The sequence below is a fragment of the Cherax quadricarinatus genome, chromosome 54, assembly GCF_038502225.1.
Source record: "Cherax quadricarinatus isolate ZL_2023a chromosome 54, ASM3850222v1, whole genome shotgun sequence".
NCBI lineage: Eukaryota > Metazoa > Arthropoda > Malacostraca > Decapoda > Parastacidae > Cherax > Cherax quadricarinatus.
This window is the reverse complement of record NC_091345.1, coordinates 11,044,889-11,063,055: the sequence shown is the minus strand read 5'-3', so window position 1 is coordinate 11,063,055 and position 18,167 is coordinate 11,044,889. Positions and strand designations below refer to the sequence as shown.

The window sequence follows — 18,167 nt, the reverse complement described above, 5'->3', positions numbered from 1 at the left end:
CCACTAAATTTTTTTATTCTTCCTCCAAGACACACCAACAATGAAAGCTTGAAGTCGATAACAATCATTCACTCAAATAATAGCCATAAAACATTTTTTTATTAAAACCAGAAAACTAAAACCTACACAGTTCAAAATCAATCACAGCCTTCCATTAATCTGTGACTATTCTAGCATGTCGGCATTGTCACGCCTGTACTTGTGGTCGGCTTGTTGTTGCCTATATGGCCTTCACATCATGCAAAAACTTATCCAGTTTCCTTTTGAAGACTCCCACCTCTGTCTCGGTCATTTTTCTTGTACCTACTGATGGAAGGTAGAAGAGTTCCTGGACCTCTCATGTTCCGAGTTTTCTAAATATGCTTACTTTGTTTGTCAATGAGGTTACCTGGAGGTTATTCCGGGGATCAACGCCCCCGCGGCCCGGTCCATGACCAGGCCTCCCGATGGATCAGGGCCTGATCAACTAGGCTGTTACTGCTGGCCGCACGCAGTCCGACGTGAGGTGATAAGAGATTGCGGAGCAGACCTTCAGATGTGTTCAGTTTATTCCTATATTCAAGGGAAGAGCTACCCCCTAAGTCCTACACGCCTGGTTAATGAGAGGGTAGCTTCAATTCCCTGGATCAAGACATCATCAGCATCAAGGCACTCCCTCTTTGACGGATTTTCAATGCAAAATTCTCTCTCGTCCAGGTACCTGGAAACATTCATTGTGCTTAGAGGCGGTCCCGTTAGTTTAACTGCTTTATTAATGCTACGAGTTTAGTAGTTTTTTCTCTCTCAGACAGCCACTCGCTTTGAAAGGTTTGAGCAAAATGCAGTGTCCTAAATGTTAGCGCACGAGTGCTTTGAGGATCATTACTAGCCTTGGCTTGGCAACCTTTGTATTGTTTTATCTAAACTACAGGTCAACGCTCATTGTCAGTCCCAAAATCTCTTACCTCTTCCACTAGGAGAAGATACAATAATTTTTTGTACCATGTACTTGTTGGAAGGTCTTAGCTCTTTCCGGATAGGAAGAATCAGAATTTGGCAAAAACAATGTGGTTGACAAGGCGGTCTACAAAGAAGCCTGCCCTACGGCAGGAGGGAAAAAGAACCCTCGAAACAAGTCACAGGTATGTTTTTCCCTGTGCGGTATGGTAGGTCAGTGGTAAAGTGAGCTTAGTATTCACCGGACGCTGTTTGCCTCTCAAGCAACGTGTGGGTTGTTTGAGTATACTGTATATCCTTTTCAGGGATTGGGGAGGGGGGCTGTACCTGATGCCAGTGAACTTTACTGCAATCTCAAATTACTTTAACGTGAGGCAAGCTAAGCTGCACGTCGAATGTGTATGAATGATTTATATCACTTTTATAGCACAAGTTTGTGTGAGCTGTTTTGTATTCTATCCAAGATGCTTTCAAATTTTAGTTTAAAGGGAAGGAGATTGGTAGCCGGGTTAGTTGAAGGGATGAGAGATGAATACTAATGAGGTGGCTATATTCATCGGCAGCCATCTGGCCAGCAACATACAGGCCCGTTCCTACGGTTGATCAATGAAGCAATGGTGAATAACTCAATACCGTTGCCGAACAATTCACAACCCACAATTTGAAGAAGAAACGTTAGACAGCGTGTCGATCAGATTTGATAATGGTTCAAGAGACCGGAACGTTATCTACGGTTTCGTTTCTAGATTATGGGTTGAAACAGTGGTGACACCTTGATGAAACACTGTACGGCATGTGCAGTCCTGTCACACCCGGAATCCACGGGAATACGCAAGTGATTTAATGTTATTAGTGAGTGTGCCGAGTCTGGTATGATGGACGCGTGGAACAACGTGCATCCATAATTAGAACTGTGGAAAAAGTACACAGTTTAAGACATTTATTAAAATAAACGTTTCGCCACCAGTGTTTTTTACCATTTACAACCATAATTGTTTTTACGTCGTAGCAGCTTGCTTGCTACATGTACTAAGTTACTGCTTATATATATATATATATATATATATATATATATATATATATATATATATATATATATATATATATATATAATGTCGTGCCGAATATGTAAAACTGGTCAATTAGCAAGAACTCATTTAAAATTAAGTCCTTTCTAAAATTTTCTCTTGTACGTTTAAAGATATATTTTTTTCATTAATGTTAATGTAAAAAAAAATTAATTTTGGACCAAAAGAATCTTAGAAAACCTACCTAACCTTATTATAACAAGTGCAATTTATTTTAGCTTAACCCAACTAAATATATTTTAGATTTGTTTACAATAATTTAATAGTAAACAAACACAATGAAACATATTTTTTTCGTTAGGTTCAGAATAAATTTGACGAAATTATTTCATACACAAATTTTCACTTGTCCTATATGGCAAGATGAGCGTTGCTATTTAAGCCAAGAGCGCAAGTTCTTCCTATTCGGCACGATATTTATATATATAGGCCTTAGACAAGGATGTGTGATGTCACCGTGGTTGTTTAATATATTTATAGATGGGGTTGTAAGAGAAGTAAATGCGAGGGTCTTGGCAAGAGGCGTGGAGTTAAAAGATAAAGAATCACACACAAAGTGGGAGTTGTCACAGCTGCTCTTTGCTGATGACACTGCTTTTGGGAGATTCTGAAGAGAAGCTGCAGAGATTGGTGGATGAATTTGGTAGGGTGTGCAAAAGAAGAAAATTAAAGGTGAATACAGGAAAGAGTAAGGTTATGAGGATAACAAAAAGATTAGGTGATGAAAGATTGAATATCAGATTGGAGGGAGAGAGTATGGAGGAGGTGAACGTATTCAGATATTTGGGAGTGGGCGTGTCAGCGGATGGGTCTATGAAAGATGAGGTGAATCATAGAATTGATGAGGGAAAAAGAGTGAGTGGTGCACTTAGGAGTCTGTGGAGACAAAGAACTTTGTCCTTAGAGGCAAAGAGGGGAATGTATGAGAGTATAGTTTTACCAACGCGCTTATATGGGTGTGAAGCGTAGGTGATGAATGTTGCAGCGAGGAGAAGGCTGGAGGCAGTGGAGATGTCATGTCTGAGGGCAATGTGTGGTGTGAATATAATGCAGAGAATTCGTAGTTTGGAAGTTAGGAGGAGGTGCGGGATTACCAAAACTGTTATCCAGAGGGCTGAGGAAGGGTTGTTGAGGTGGTTCGGACATGTAGAGAGAATGGAGCGAAACAGAATGACTTCAAGAGTGTATCAGTCTGTAGTGGAAGGAAGGCGGGGTAGGGGTCGGCCTAGGAAGGGTTGGAGGGAGGGGGTAAAGGAGGTTTTGTGTGCGAGGGGCTTGGACTTCCAGCAGGCATGCGTGAGCGTGTTTGATAGGAGTGAATGGAGACAAATGGTTTTTAATACTTGACGTGCTGTTGGAGTGTGAGCAAAGTAACATTTATGAAGGGATTCAGGGAAACCGGCAGGCCGGACTTGAGTCCTGGAGATGGGAAGTACAGTGCCTGCACTCTGAAGGAGGGGTGTTAATGTTGCAGTTTAAAAACTGTAGTGTAAAGCACCCTTCTGGCAAGACAGTGATGGAGTGAATGATGGTGAAAGTTTTTCTTTTTCGGGCCACCCTGCCTTGGTGGGAATCGGCCAGTGTGATAATAAAAAAAAAATATATATATATATATATATATATATATATATATATATATATATATATATATATATATATATATATTATATATATATATAAACACGGTAATCAGTAACAAAATTAATCAAACTGTTCTACTCTGGAGCAGTCTCTCTCGAAATCCATAGGTAAGGAATAATTAAGGTGACAGATGATAGTGGACGATGTTAGAAGGGAGAGCAAACATGCAGCGAGTCCTCAAGCTTCGAGGTATACAGTGGTGGTGTGTTCCTGCGTGGCTAATTCACTCATGTTGAATCAAGGTGCCAGCAGTGTTGACTTCCGCGGTATCTCGGTACACACTTCATATTGACAACTGAAGATGTTGCCCACCTTGCTCTGCACATGATAGTCTCAGGTAATCTCCACTTGTGTTTACACGTCCTGTTTCAGAAAACCATACCACGGGTGGGGTTTGATCCCGCGGTCAGAGTCGCAAAACTCCAGACCGTCGCGTTAGCCACTGGGCCAGCTAGCTTCAATAAGATTCATCCAACTAGGTATATTTCTACACCATAGGAAGGTTAGCATAGGCACCACTATGACCACAAATGCAAGTTTTTACGAACATAGTTCATATACTACATACGTGATCAACTGGTCAGAAACCGGACCGCAATTAACGTACGGAGATTCAAGCCTTGAATAACTCATGTGGATTTATGTCTTCATGAAATACATTACATTACAACTTCCATACATAAGAACAGAGAAGCAGAGGTACCACGTTGCCGGGACGAAGGCAGTTTTCAATTTACTCGAGTTTTGCAAGCATATTGGTGTCCCATCTTTCTGGTGTTTAAATTACCGAATTGAAGAACTGGTAACATTAACAACGCATATACGTCCACAGAGACAAACATTCACATCTTATGACACAAAGGTGCTAGACTCATCAATGAATAATACAGGAACATACCTTACCTTCGATGAGTTTTTTTTTTTGTCTTTCTACTCCCAGAGCCCGGCCATAGGCCAGGCTCGTCTGATGTTAGCCTGGTTAATCAGGCTGTTGCTGCTGGAGGTCCGCTGCCCCACATATCCATCACCATATGATGCTTACAAACTGCTCAGAAATACATCATTAAAAACGAAGGCCCTTTTAGCTAAGTCAATTCTCTCGTCTGCTACCGACCCGTAACTAGTTCAAAGTCCATTGGTTCAAGTGTTATAAGAACATAAGAACATAAGAACGAAGGAACACTGCAGAAGGCCTACTGGCCCATGCGAGGCAGGTCCAAGTCTCCTACCGGCTTAAGCCAATGCACCCAACCTAGTCAGGTCAGGTCACATTGACTTAAGGGAGGAACACGGCAACCGACCTGGTAGCACAAGCTATCAGGTCTAACTCACACCCACCCACATCCACTCATGTATTTATCCAACCTATTTTTAAAGCTACACAACGTTCTAGCCTCTATAACGGTACTTGGGAGTTTGTTCCACTCATCCACAACTCTATTACCAAACCAGTACTTTCCTATATCCTTCCTGAATCTGAATTTTTCCAACTTAAAACCATTGCTGCGAGTCCTGTCTAGGCTAGATATTTTCAGCACACTATTTACATCCCCTTTATTTATTCCTGTCTTCCATTTATACACCTCAATCATATCCCCCCTAATTCTACGTCTTTCTAGAGAGTGCAGTTTCAGGGCCCTTAGTCTATCCTCATAGGGAAGGTTTCTGATACATGGGATCAACTTTGTCATCCTCCTTTGTACATTTTCCAGAGAATTTATATCCATTCTGTAATACGGTGACCAAAACTGTGCAGCATAATCTAAAGTTATGGGTAGGGTGAAGCTTCGCCTCTTCATAATTAAAAGTGAAGGTGTCGGGATAAATGGTACCTCAAGCTGGAGGCTCGTGTATCATGTTCATATTATTATTATTATAATCAAGGGGGAAGCGCTAAACCCGGAGGATTATACAGCGCCTGGGGGGGGATGTGGAAGGCATTCAGGCTTAATTCGGGGAACTGGAGCACAGATCCAATTCCCTAAATCAAGAGCCCCTCACCAACATCAAGGAACCTGCCTTGAGGGGTATCATGTTCATAGGGAAGCACTAAACATGTTGGGATCAAAAAGCCCTGGGGACAGACAGGTAATTAGGTTTCATGCGGAGGATATATCCAATACTTTGGATCAGGATCCCTTCAACGGCATTCAGCCTGGAGACGACGAGAGCCTAGTCAATGTAAACGTCGGCTAAGCTGTTTCGAGAAGCCTTCTCCGAGACCAGTACTTAAGTTTTCAAGTGAAAGCTCATATTTCGGGGAGCTTCAAAAATATGTTACTGTGATTAGAACTGATTGTAAGTGTAGCTACTGTACCATTTACCCGTATTTTTCCATATTTACATAGAATAACCCCCATATATTTCTATATTTTCCCGATATTATTAGGTTTTCATAAACACGCTCAAAAGTAAACAATCTTAAATGGTTATATTTATGGGGCAACGTTAAACCCGGAAGTCATGCGGACATACCTCGAAGGGAGTATGTTCTATAAAATTACAACACTAAGTACTCTAAGAGACCAAACTGGCATCAGGGAAAAGCTGTGTTGCCGCTGTTTAGTAAATGACCTTGCTCGATCAGTAGCAAATTGGCTAGTGCTGCTGTCTAGTGAGTGATCTTGTTAGGTCAGTAGCAAGCTGGCCTCTTAGTGATCTTGCTTGATGAATAGCAAGTTAGGTAGTGCTGCTGACTAGTGACCTGCTCGATCAGAAACATGTCGATAGTACTGCTGGCTGCTGGTCGAGCTAATTGCTCGAACAGCAGACAACTCGATTGCTAGACAGAACCAAATGCTGCTGTTTAGCAAGTGATCTCACTTGCTCAAATAGCAAGCTGGTTAGTGAGAGATCTTGCTCGGTCAGTAGCAAGCTGTGACCTTCCTGCCTTTATATGTACTTGTCGGGCTTCACGGTCAACTGGGGGGGAAAAAAAACAAGGAAGAAAAGGCCTGTGCTCTACCCGACATGGGGCCTCTTACATGTACGTCTTACTAAATGTTTGTGTGTGTTATTCAAAGTGTGAGTGCGTGTTAAAGGTTTTTGCGTACGTGTTATTGAAAGCCTGTGTAAATGAAAGTGTATGGATTACTGAATGCGTAGCAACATGTTATTGAAAAGTATGTTTAAGTGTTACAGAAAGTATGTGTAGAGTATGTGTTATTTAAAGTGTGTGTACGTGAACATGTTACAGTAGGGCTACGTGTCACTCGTGTGTTTATATTCAAAATGTACGTGTTATTCGAAGTAAATGTACATGTTATTCAAAGCACATGAACGTATTATTCAAAGTACGTGGGGTTAAAATACACGCATCATTAACAGAACAGTTTATTGAAAGTGTACATATCACTGGAAGAATATGTATCTTCTAATGTGCACGTATCATTAGAAGTACATGTACGTACTATTAAAAGTAAATTTAGGCGTTATTCAAAGCACGTGTGTTACAGTAAGTAGGCGATAGAGGAATAGTGTGGAGTGCATAATTGGCGGATTTTTTTTTTTTAGCTTTTAATAGGCAATTAGCACTATATGACAAGTGGGCGGCGCTACACTCCAGTATACACAAAGAGGGGGGGGGGCACTGGAAAAGGCCAAGAATAAGATTAAAGAAAAGTTACCTAAATACAAGTCTGTAAAAATACGATGTTGCCTTCACCTTAATCAATTTAGTTACCTTGGAAAAAAAAAAAGTAAATTTGTCGAACGGAATGTTTTACATTCTCGCTGCGTTTAATTTCACGGGGAAGCACTGAACCCTTATGGGTCAAACAAAGCCTTGGAAGTTGGAAGTAATCAAGTTTGATGCAAGAATGGGGAGGGTATCTCCAATTTTTTGGATCGAAAACCCTTCATCACATTACAACCCCCACCCTACTCATGGGCTGTGATGTACAGTATAAAAGTGAGGAGACTGAGGGTGACGGCTGTTGCAAGGACATGCTTCAGGTAACTTGCTGCAGGTGGATTATTCTAGTTGTGTTACATCTTTCTCTCGGTTGACTTGGTGAGTGGCTGTCTAGGACACGAGTGATTTTTAATAGGTCCAAATTGCGTACTGCCGACAACTAAAAAGAAATGGCACGACTTGATGAAGTCGACTTTGGAAGTGTCGACCTGATACAGCTCTTCATAGAGCGAAAAGGTATCCCAATACAAGTTTGTACTGCAGTGTGTTTTTTCTTCACCAAGGGGTTTTAATGTACTAGGAATAAGACTGATCCACTGACTTCTCAGAGAACAGTAAGTTTCTTTCCACAAACGACAGCAATAGTTCCAGGTCTTTAAAGTAGCCAATATCAGCTTAGTTATCGCCATGTATGTTGACAGAAAAGCCACCAAGATCAAAGAGATGGACTTCACACAAGAATTTAGCTTGGTAATGATGCCCATTTTTAATTTTTGTCTTCAAATCGTATTTGTAAGAGTGCAAACATGGACCAGGATAAAGTAAGTGCTGCGTTTCCAATGCTGTATTTCTTCATGAGATTCATGTATTTCTATTAGCAATGCGTATCCGGCATAGCATTGCGTATCCGGCATTAGCATTGCGTATCCGGCATAGCATTATGCCGGACTGAAAATTTAAATACATTTAGTGTATTTTAATTGAATGAAAGAAAAATCGGTCTAGTCTCCTCATTACTCACCCCTCAAGGTGAGGGGCTCTTGATCTAGGGAATTGGATCTGTTCTCCAGTTCCCTGAATTAAACCTGAATACCTTCCACATCCCCCCTCAGGCGCTGTGTAATCTTACGGGTTTAGCGCTTCCCCTTGATTATAATTATAATAATAATAATAATAATAATACTCATTACTCATCCAACTGGGAGTTGAATGTACGCCTTTGATAGACTTGTACTATCGATGAAGACTTCTTTTTACAATCCAAAATTATGGATTCAAAATTCTTTACTGGAATAAAAATAAACAAAATTGGTCTATTTGTCATCGGGTTCATGAGTTTTTCTAATCCCGCAGTTCAGCCAGTAGTTAGACTTCCCAACTGGCCGCCTGATCAACCAGCCTATTGTTACCTATGACTGCGAGAGTGTAGTTCACGAAATCAATCACAAGTACATATGACTAGTAGCGCGCAGTCATCACAGCCCGGTTATCAGGCATATCCCAAATAAACGTATCTAATTTTCTCTACAAATAACATGTTACTGAAAGAGAAATCTATAAACTTCTTCCAATATTCCGAGTCTGAATCCAACCATCTGATCAACATGACCAGGTTGTTGTATTACCCATGACAGCTCCACACTCATCATGGAACAACACTTGGCCGCAGTGACATGTCAACAATATTAAGGAAGCATTAGCCGCACCACCTGGAGCAGAGCCAATAATATTTACGCCTCACCACCGGTTCCCTCTTGTGCAACCTGATACATGTACATCACCATAAATGTTCAACTTCACCTGGTTCTCTCGTACTCTTTCCTGCAACCTTCTTAGAACAGCATGAAAAGGAAAAATGTTGACCTTGCACAATCAGAACATTATCAGAGAGATTTATCTTCATTTATTAGTAAAAGTGGTCAACCAATATATACCAGTACGAGATTCATATAATGCAGAAACCGCACTGGCTTACTGAGAACACGTAGCGTAGTAATCAGATTTACCCTACTGTAGGATGGCAAATGCTTGTATTCCTATTTCCTTCAAGCTTACCCTAATGATGAGGTCTCCGGGTGAGGCTGGGAAGTTGTGCAGTTGAAGTTCTATCAATAAAGATCGAGAACCAAAACCTAGTCATTGTGGTTGTGTACAAGCCACCAGATGCAACCTCACAACAGTTCAAGGAACAGCTACTGAAAATCGATTACTGTTCGGAAAACCTTCCAGCTCCATCCCCAAACATCTTACTGCTTGGTGATTTCAACCTAAGGCATACAAAATGGAAGAATGTAGCAAATAATGTTATAGCTGAAACAATCCCCGGAGGTAGCGCAGATGAAAGGTCACACACACATGAGCTACTAAGTCTGCGAAAAACACACCTTAAGCCAGCAGATAGTGGAGCCAACAAGACTAGAAAACACACTTGACCTTGTCTTCACAAATAATGAGGACTTGATAAGAGACATAAGAATATCAAAAACAACTAATTCTGATCACAATCTAATCGAAGTCCAGACGTACATGCATAGGGGTCCTGAACAGCAGAATGCATGTACCTGTGAAGGTGTCTTCACAAAATACAATTTCAACAACAAGAACATCAACTGGGACCAGGTAAACCATGTCCTAAACGAAACATGTTGGGAAGATGTCTTAAATGACAAGGATCCAAACCAGTGCCTTGAAAGGATCAACTTCCTGGTAGCCGAAGCATGTTCTAGGCATATTCCCCTAAGAAAGAAGAAGAGCAGGAGTAAACTGGAGAGAAAAAGACACTCCCTCTACAGAAGACGACGAAGAGTCACTGAGCTCCTCAGGAGTGCTAGAATATCTGATACACGAAAGGAGGCGCTGACCAGGGAAGTGGAAACTATCGAACTTAAGCTAAATGACTCTTACAGGAACCAGGAGAGGCAGGAGGAGCTTAAAGCTATTAGTGAAATTGAAAGAAATTCAAAATATTTCTTTTCATATGCCAAAAACAAGGCAAATACCACATCTAGTATCGGGCCCTTACTCAGACAGGATGGGACTTACACAGATGACAACAAGGAAATGAGTGAAATATTGAAATCCCAGTACGACTCTGTGTTTAGTGAACCACTAATCGGTCTGAGGATCGACGACCCAAATGATTTCTTCATGAATGAGCCTCAAAACTCCATAAATGTATGCCAAATTTCCGACATTACCCTAACTCCGATAGATTTCGAAAAAGCCACTGACAACATGCCTATGCACTCAGCCCCGGGCCCAGACTCGTGGAACTCTGTTTTCATTAAGAACTGCAAGAAACCCCTCTTGCGTGCCCTAAGTACACTATGGAGGAGGAGCTTGGACATGGGTGAAATTCCATAGTCACTTAAAACAACGGATATAGCCCCACTCCATAAAGATGGCAGCAAAGCATTAGCTAAGAACTATAGACCAATAGCTCTGACGTCCCACATCATAAAAATCTTTGAAAGAGTGCTAAGAAGCAGGATTGCAAATCACCTGGATTCCCAAAATCTGCACAATCCAGGGCAACATGGGTTCAGGGCAGGTCGCTCCTGCCTCTCACAACTACTGGATCACTATGACATGGCCTTGGATGCACTGGAAGAAAATCAGAATGCAGATGTAATATACACAGACTTTGCAAAAGCATTTGACAAATGCGATCATGGCGTAATAGCCCATAAAATACGTGCTAAAGGAATAACTGGGAAAGTGGGGAGATGGATCTTCAACTTCCTAACAAATCGAACACAAAGAGTAGTGGTCAACAGAGTTAAATCGGAGGCTGCCATAGTGAAGAGCTCTGTTCCACAAGGCACAGTACTCGCCCCCATCTTATTCCTTATCCTCATATCAGACATAAACAGAGATATACACCACAGCACCGTATCATCCTTTGCGGATGATACTAGGATCTGCATGAGGCTGTCATCTGCTGAGGACGCGGTTAACCTCCAAGAAGATAAAAACAAAGTTTTCCAGTGGGCAACGGTAAACAATATGATGTTCAATGAGGACAAATTCCAACTACTCCGTTATGGAAAACTGGAGGAGATAACAACTAGAACAGAGTATACTACTGACTCCGGCCATACAATATTATTATAATCAAAAAGAAGCGCTAAGCCACAAGGACTATACAGCGGCCATACAATAGAGCGGAAAAATAATGTAAGGGACCTGGGAGTAGTAATGTCTGAGGACCTCACTTTCAAGGATCACAACAGTGCCACGATCGCACGTGCAAAGAAAATGATAGGATGGATAATGAGAATTTCAAAACGAGAGATGCCAAGCCCATGATGATCCTTTTCAAATCACTTGTTCTCTCTAGGCTGGAATACTGCTGTACATTAACATCTCCATTCAAAGCAGGTGAAATCGCAGATCTAGAGAGTGTACAGAGATCCTTTACTGCACGTATAAGTTCTGTCAAGCACCTTAACTACTGGGAACGCTTGGAAGCACTTGACTTGTACTCGTTGGAACGCAGGAGGGAGAGATATATCATAATCTACACTTGGAAAATCCTGGAAGGAGTGGTCCCAAATCTGCACACAGAAATCACTCCCTACGAAAGTAAAAGACTGGGCAGGCGATGCAAAATGCCCCCAATAAAAAATAGGGGCGCCATTGGTACACTAAGGGAAAACACCATAAGTGTCCGGGGCCCAAAACTGTTCAACAGCCTCCCATTAAGCATTAGGGGAATTGCCAATAAACCCCTGGCTGCCTACAAGAGAGAGCTGGACAGATACCTAAAGTCAGTGCCGGATCAGCCGGGCTGTGGCTCGTACGTTGGACTGCGTGCGGCCAGCAGTAACAGCCTAGTTGATCAGGCCCTGATCCATCGGGAGGCCTGGTCATGGACCGGGCCGCGGGGGCATTGATCCCCGGAATAACCTCCAGGTAAGTAAGTATTATATATATTAAATCCTGATGAAGCACTAAGCTGTAAATTCTACTTTGTGTTCATTAAAAGAATATGCAGGCATGAAAACCCTGTGAATGGTCACAGCATAAGCCAAATGCTTCGATAACACTGGTCAACAACCAAAAAGCTTCCGAGACAAGAGTAGCAATTTCCAACTAATTTTAGGTCACTGAAAATGAATCTGAAGCTACACCTGCACCCCACCAATAACTATGAACAGTCACACTGGGATAGCCCAATAGTAGAGAACATAGCCTCAACAAATGCTTCAGAGTGCGTCGGGGAAAAATAGAGCCCGCCTCCTAGCAATGAGAGCTTCTCATGCAGGGGACTGTGTTAGCTGTTCCCAACTCCAGCCTTGGTACACGCCTCGACCCACAGACCATCCGCATCGTGTTGCAATTCGACTTGCCGCCCCTATTCTCTCCGAACACAGGTGTATTTGTGGCAGTGAAGCAACAGACCGATTCGGGTACCATGGTCTTGTGTGCTGTAAATCCGAGGGAAAGATTGGAAGACATGAAGACGTTAATAACATTATCAAGAAGAGCCTCACAACAGCCGGATGCAGCAATAAGAGAGCCACCCCAACTATGCTGCTCTGATTGCAGCCAAAAGCGTCCAGATGGTATCACCCTTCAAGCCTGGATAGACGGCAAGCAGATAGTGATAGTGTGGGACTACACATGTGCATCTACCTTGGCTGATACCTATCTCCAGTACGCCAGGGAGGATGGAGCAGCAGCTACCAGCTTCAGGGAGTCCCAAAAGTCTAGATTATTATTATAATCAAGGGGGAAGCGCTAAACCCGGAGGATTATACAGCGCCTGGGGGGGGATGTGGAAGGCATTCAGGGTTAATTCGGGGAACTGAAGCACAGATCCAATTCCCTAAATCAAGAGCCCCTCACCCCAAAAGTCTAGAAAATACGGAGAACTTGCCCATCATTATATGTTTGTCCCCATAGGCTTGGAGACATTTGGCTCATGGGGAAAGAGTGCATCTAAGTTCCTTAAGGAGCTAGGCAAAAGACTCATCAGGGTAACTAGTAATAAAGGGCAGCTAGTCTTCTGGTCCAGCGACTCAGCACTGCTGTTCAGAAGGGTAATGCATGCTGTATCTTGGGCACGCGCCCCAGCTCTGAGGAGTTGGATGAGATTTTCGCATTATCATCAGTGACAATTATTATAATAAAAAAGAAGCGCTAAACCACAAGGGCCATACAGCTCATCAGTGACAAACACGTAACAATATGTACTAGACATGTATCTTATGTACACCTCATGTACTGTATATGCCATCTTTATATCAACAATGTATCTCTTTAAATCTTTTTACCTATTGGTAAAAAGGAATGAAAAGATGGGGTGGAAGGGGAAGTGGAATATTCAAATGGCTTCAGGAAGAAATCGTGAATGGAAGAGAATGTAGAAGGGTAGAGAATGGAGAAACGTGGGTAGAGAATGGAGAAACGTGGGTAGAGAATGGAGAAACGTGGGTAGAGAATGGAGAAACGAGGGTAGAGAATGGAGAAACGAGGGTAGAGAATGGAGAAACGAGGGTAGAGAATGGAGAAACGAGGGTAGAGAATGGAGAAACGAGGGTAGAGAATGGAGAAACGAGGGTAGAGAATGGAGAAACGAGGGTAGAGAATGGAGAAACGAGGGTAGAGAATGGAGAAACGAGGGTAGAGAATGGAGAAACGAGGGTAGAGAATGGAGAAACGAGGGTAGAGAATGGAGAAACGAGGGTAGAGAATGGAGAAACGAGGGTTGAGAATGGAGAAACGGGGGTAGAGAATGTAAAAGCGTGGGTAGAGAATGTAAAAGCGTGGGTAGAGAATGTAAAAGCGTGGGTAGAGAATGTAAAAGCGCGGGTAGAGAATGTAAAAGCGCGGGTACAGAATGGAGAAGCGAGGGTAGAAAATGGAGAAGCGAGGGTAGAGAATGGAGAAGCGAGGGTAGAGAATGGAGAAGCGAGGGTAGAGAATGGAGAAGAGAGGGTAGAGAATGGAGAAGAGAGGGTAGAGAATGGAGAAGAGAGGGTAGAGAATGGAGAAGCGAGGGTAGAGAATTGAGAAGCGAGGGTAGAGAATGGAGAAGCGAGGGTAGAGAATGGAGAAACAAGGGTAGAGAATGGAGAAGCGAGGGTAGAGAATGGAGAAACAAGGGTAGAGAATGGAGAAACAAGGGTAAGAGAATGTAGAAGTTAGGGTAGAGAATAATAACTATTTCTACAAGTACATGTACAAGATATACAGGCATAGCAGACATCAGAATGTGAAGCACGAGCTTTAACCACCCGGCCACGGGCCACCATGGAAAAGCGAGGATAGAGAATGGAGACAATACACGAGAAGACTGAGTGAAGAGAGTTAAACTCCTAGTTGTAGAAAAAAAGGAGAGAAGCGAGAAAATAAACGTGGTAAGTAAATGGAAGATAAAAGTAACGCAGCGAAAAAGAAGGAAAGCAAGAGAAATAGAGTAATAAGCAAGGATTCTGTTCCTAACAAAACTAAATAATGAAAATGAACATAAAACATATGAACACAACAGCAGCATTGCTACTGGGTGTAAAATGGACCTGCTAGGCAGGTGAAAGGCTCCTAATCAAAGAAGTCGGATCATGAGCCCTTGATACATTTTCCTGGATCAAATCTTATTACTGCTCGTTCCCCGAGCACTGTATGACCCCTATGAATTAAACACTTTTCAATGACAATAACAGAGGTCTTCGTCGAATGTAGGTGCAGAGGTCTCTTATCTACATGCGAAATTTTTGTCATGTCGATGTCATCATTCTATTTCCCAGCGCATTTATTTAGAGATCCAAATAAGCTGAGCGAAAGAATAAAGCTGGGAATGTGAATAACTTTGGCAGCTGGAAATAAATGCTATATTAGCATTTTCAACATACTCCGCAGTAAAAACAGATAAGATACAGCCCACCAATACTCTTATCATTCAAGCGTATATTTACAGAGGTGTTTACCTGTGTGTTATGCAGTACTTTACTTTTACTCCCTTCCCTAGGAAGTATTAGTCTATGTGAACTGCAACCTAAATTTTTTCTAAAAATTATTTATATTCTCCCGTGAGATTCGTTTACTAAAAAATTCTTCTCAATAGTACAATGCAATAAATTAATAATGTTAGATGTCACTTTTTTATATATTTAATGATTTCCAAAATTAGTTACTTATGTACTGTAAAACATGTGTATCCGACTTGATTCAAATCAAGAACCAAACTATAAACGTAGACCTACAGAACCTATTCACTAACCTAACGAGTAAACGAGTAAATAAGAGTTACTGGACCTTTAAAATGAAATACACAAAAGTTAAAGTTTGTGTAATGGTTCCGAGATCACACAGTTGTTTTAGGCATTTATTATTATTATTATACTGACGAAGCGTTAGACTCGTATGGGTAATACAGCGCCTGGCAATGGGAGACAATTGGGTTCATTCCATGGACTGAGAGAGCAGGTATAATTCCGTGAATTAAGAGCCCATCACCGGCATCAGCTAAGATCTCGTGAGGAATTTAGGCATACAACAATGCTACTTTATGTAGGTTCAGCCTAGGGAAACCCAATAAAGTCAGTGTGTGATATTTCCACTGGGTTGTAATCACTTTTGCATCTACATTTATTTGCGATAATACTGTGGTTAACTTTACCAGCTGCAAGAGTACAATGAGCTCCAAACAACAATGCTATTCTCTAAAATCATGAGGCAACATTCAAGAGTAGCATTGGGAAAACACTGACCTGATAGCTACGCGGACACTGGATTCATCCCCCATTTTGGCCGCGCTACCACTACTGCCGTATGAACGAAATTGTTCCTGGAGACATTCCCAACTGCAGTCACTGAGGCATAAGTTATTTACTCCAAACCTTCAGTTACACTAGCACCTCGCAACAGCACTCATATATACACACGTGACAAGCGCCAACAGCTGACTGAGTGTCAGTGGTTGTTTTCAAATACGATTCCCGTACATGGGATGCCATGTTATTCCATGATAATTAAATGAATTTTAAAATACGGGCTATAGAGTTGTCTTATTTCGACGAACTATGTGCAGCATGGTTTCTCATTCAAAACATCATTAATATAGTGACAGTGTTGTAATATTTGTCTTATATTAGTAGTAAGAAAATAAGAAGACGAAAGGTAAATGGCACTGAATTATCAGTGCTGCGCAGAAGCAACCCGGCACAACGTTACCAAGTGTGAGAAACATATTTAGCCTTTTAACTTCTATTTTACCAATTCATTTTGCGTGTATTTGGAAGATACAGGAACATAACGTACTTTTTTTAATTATTGCTTGTATATATATATTTAAAATTCGTCCATTCCCAGATAAAATGGGATTAATATGGCATATATTCTTATGAAAATATATCTATGTTTAATTAACGAGGTCTTATCTCTCAGTCCACGGCAGCATTAGAACCTACACACTCTACATCAAATAATAATAATAATAATAATAATAATAATAATAATAATAATAATAATAATAATAATAATAATATCTTTATTTACTGCAAGTACATGTACAAGGTATACAGTCCTAGATGACATCAATGATGCGACCCACTATTCAACTAACACCCAGGTACCCATTTTACTGCTGGGTGAACATAGACAACCGATGTAAGGAAACACGTCCGATGTTTCCACCCCTTCGCCGGGAATCGAACCCGCACTTCACCGTGTGAAGCGAGAGCTTTTGCCACCAAGCCACGTTACGTAGTACCTTCTCCACTCCAGATCGAATTGTTAAGCGCGCGCGCATGTATGTGTATGTATATATATGTATATATATATATATATATATATATATATATATATATATTTATATATTATATGTAATATATATATATGTGTGTGTGTGTATAATATACATATATGTATATATTTATATATATATATATATATATATATATATATATATATATATATATATATATATATATATATATATATATATATATATATATATATATATATATATATATATATATATATATATATATATATATATATATATATATATATATATATATATATATATATATATATATATTATACATACATGTCGTGCCGAATAGGCAGAATTTGCAGTCTTGGTTTAAATAGCAACGCTCATCTTGCCATATAGGACAAGCGAAAATTTGTGTATGCAATAATTTCGCCAAAATCATTCTGAACCTAACGAAAAAAATATATTTCACTGTGTTTGTTTAGTATTAAATTATTGTAAACAAATCTAAAATATATTTAGTTGGGTTAGGCTAAAATAAATTGTTCTTGTTATAATAAGGTTAGGTAAGTTTTCTAAGATTCTTATGGAGCAAAATTAAAAATTTTTACATTAAAATTAATGAAAAAAATATATCTTTAAACGTATAAGAGAAAATTTTAGAAAGGACTTAATTTTAAATGAGTTCTTGCTAATTGACCAGTTTTACATATTCGGCACGACATATATATATATATATATATATATATATATATATATATATATATATATATATAATATATATATATATATTATTCTTTTTTCTTTCAACACACCGGCCGTATCCCACCAAGGCAGGGTGGCCCAAAAAGAAAAACTAAAGTTTCTCTTTTTAAATTTAGTAATTTATACAGGAGAAGGGGTTACTAACCCCTTGCTCCCGGCATTTTAGTCGCCTCTTACGACACGCATGGATATACTATATATATATATATATATATATATATATATATATATATATATATATATATATATATATATATATATATATATATATATATATAATGTGTGTGTGTGTGTGTACCTGGAGAAGGTTTCGGGGGTCCTCGCCCCCCTCGATCCAGCCCAGTGTGTGAATTCTGTTCACATCTACACCCTATTTCCTCCT

The 18,167-nt window shown here is 40.4% G+C and overlaps 1 protein-coding gene across 5 annotated transcripts in view; it reads right to left on the bottom strand.

Moving 5' to 3' along the window:
* Klp31E (kinesin-like protein 31E) overlaps nucleotides 1-16,226 on the bottom strand; it is a 526,989-nt gene extending 510,763 nt beyond the window's left edge. For 4 of the 5 annotated variants that reach the window (XM_070096582.1, XM_070096581.1, XM_070096585.1 and 1 more), the window contains exon 1: nucleotides 16,014-16,226. In XM_070096582.1, coding sequence (XP_069952683.1) covers nucleotides 16,014-16,048 — 35 coding nt within the window. In that variant the 5' untranslated portion in view covers nucleotides 16,049-16,226. The remainder of the gene's footprint in view (nucleotides 1-16,013) is intronic. The other variant, XM_070096583.1, reaches the window with a different exon arrangement.
* Nucleotides 16,227-18,167: the final 1,941 nt, after the last annotated feature.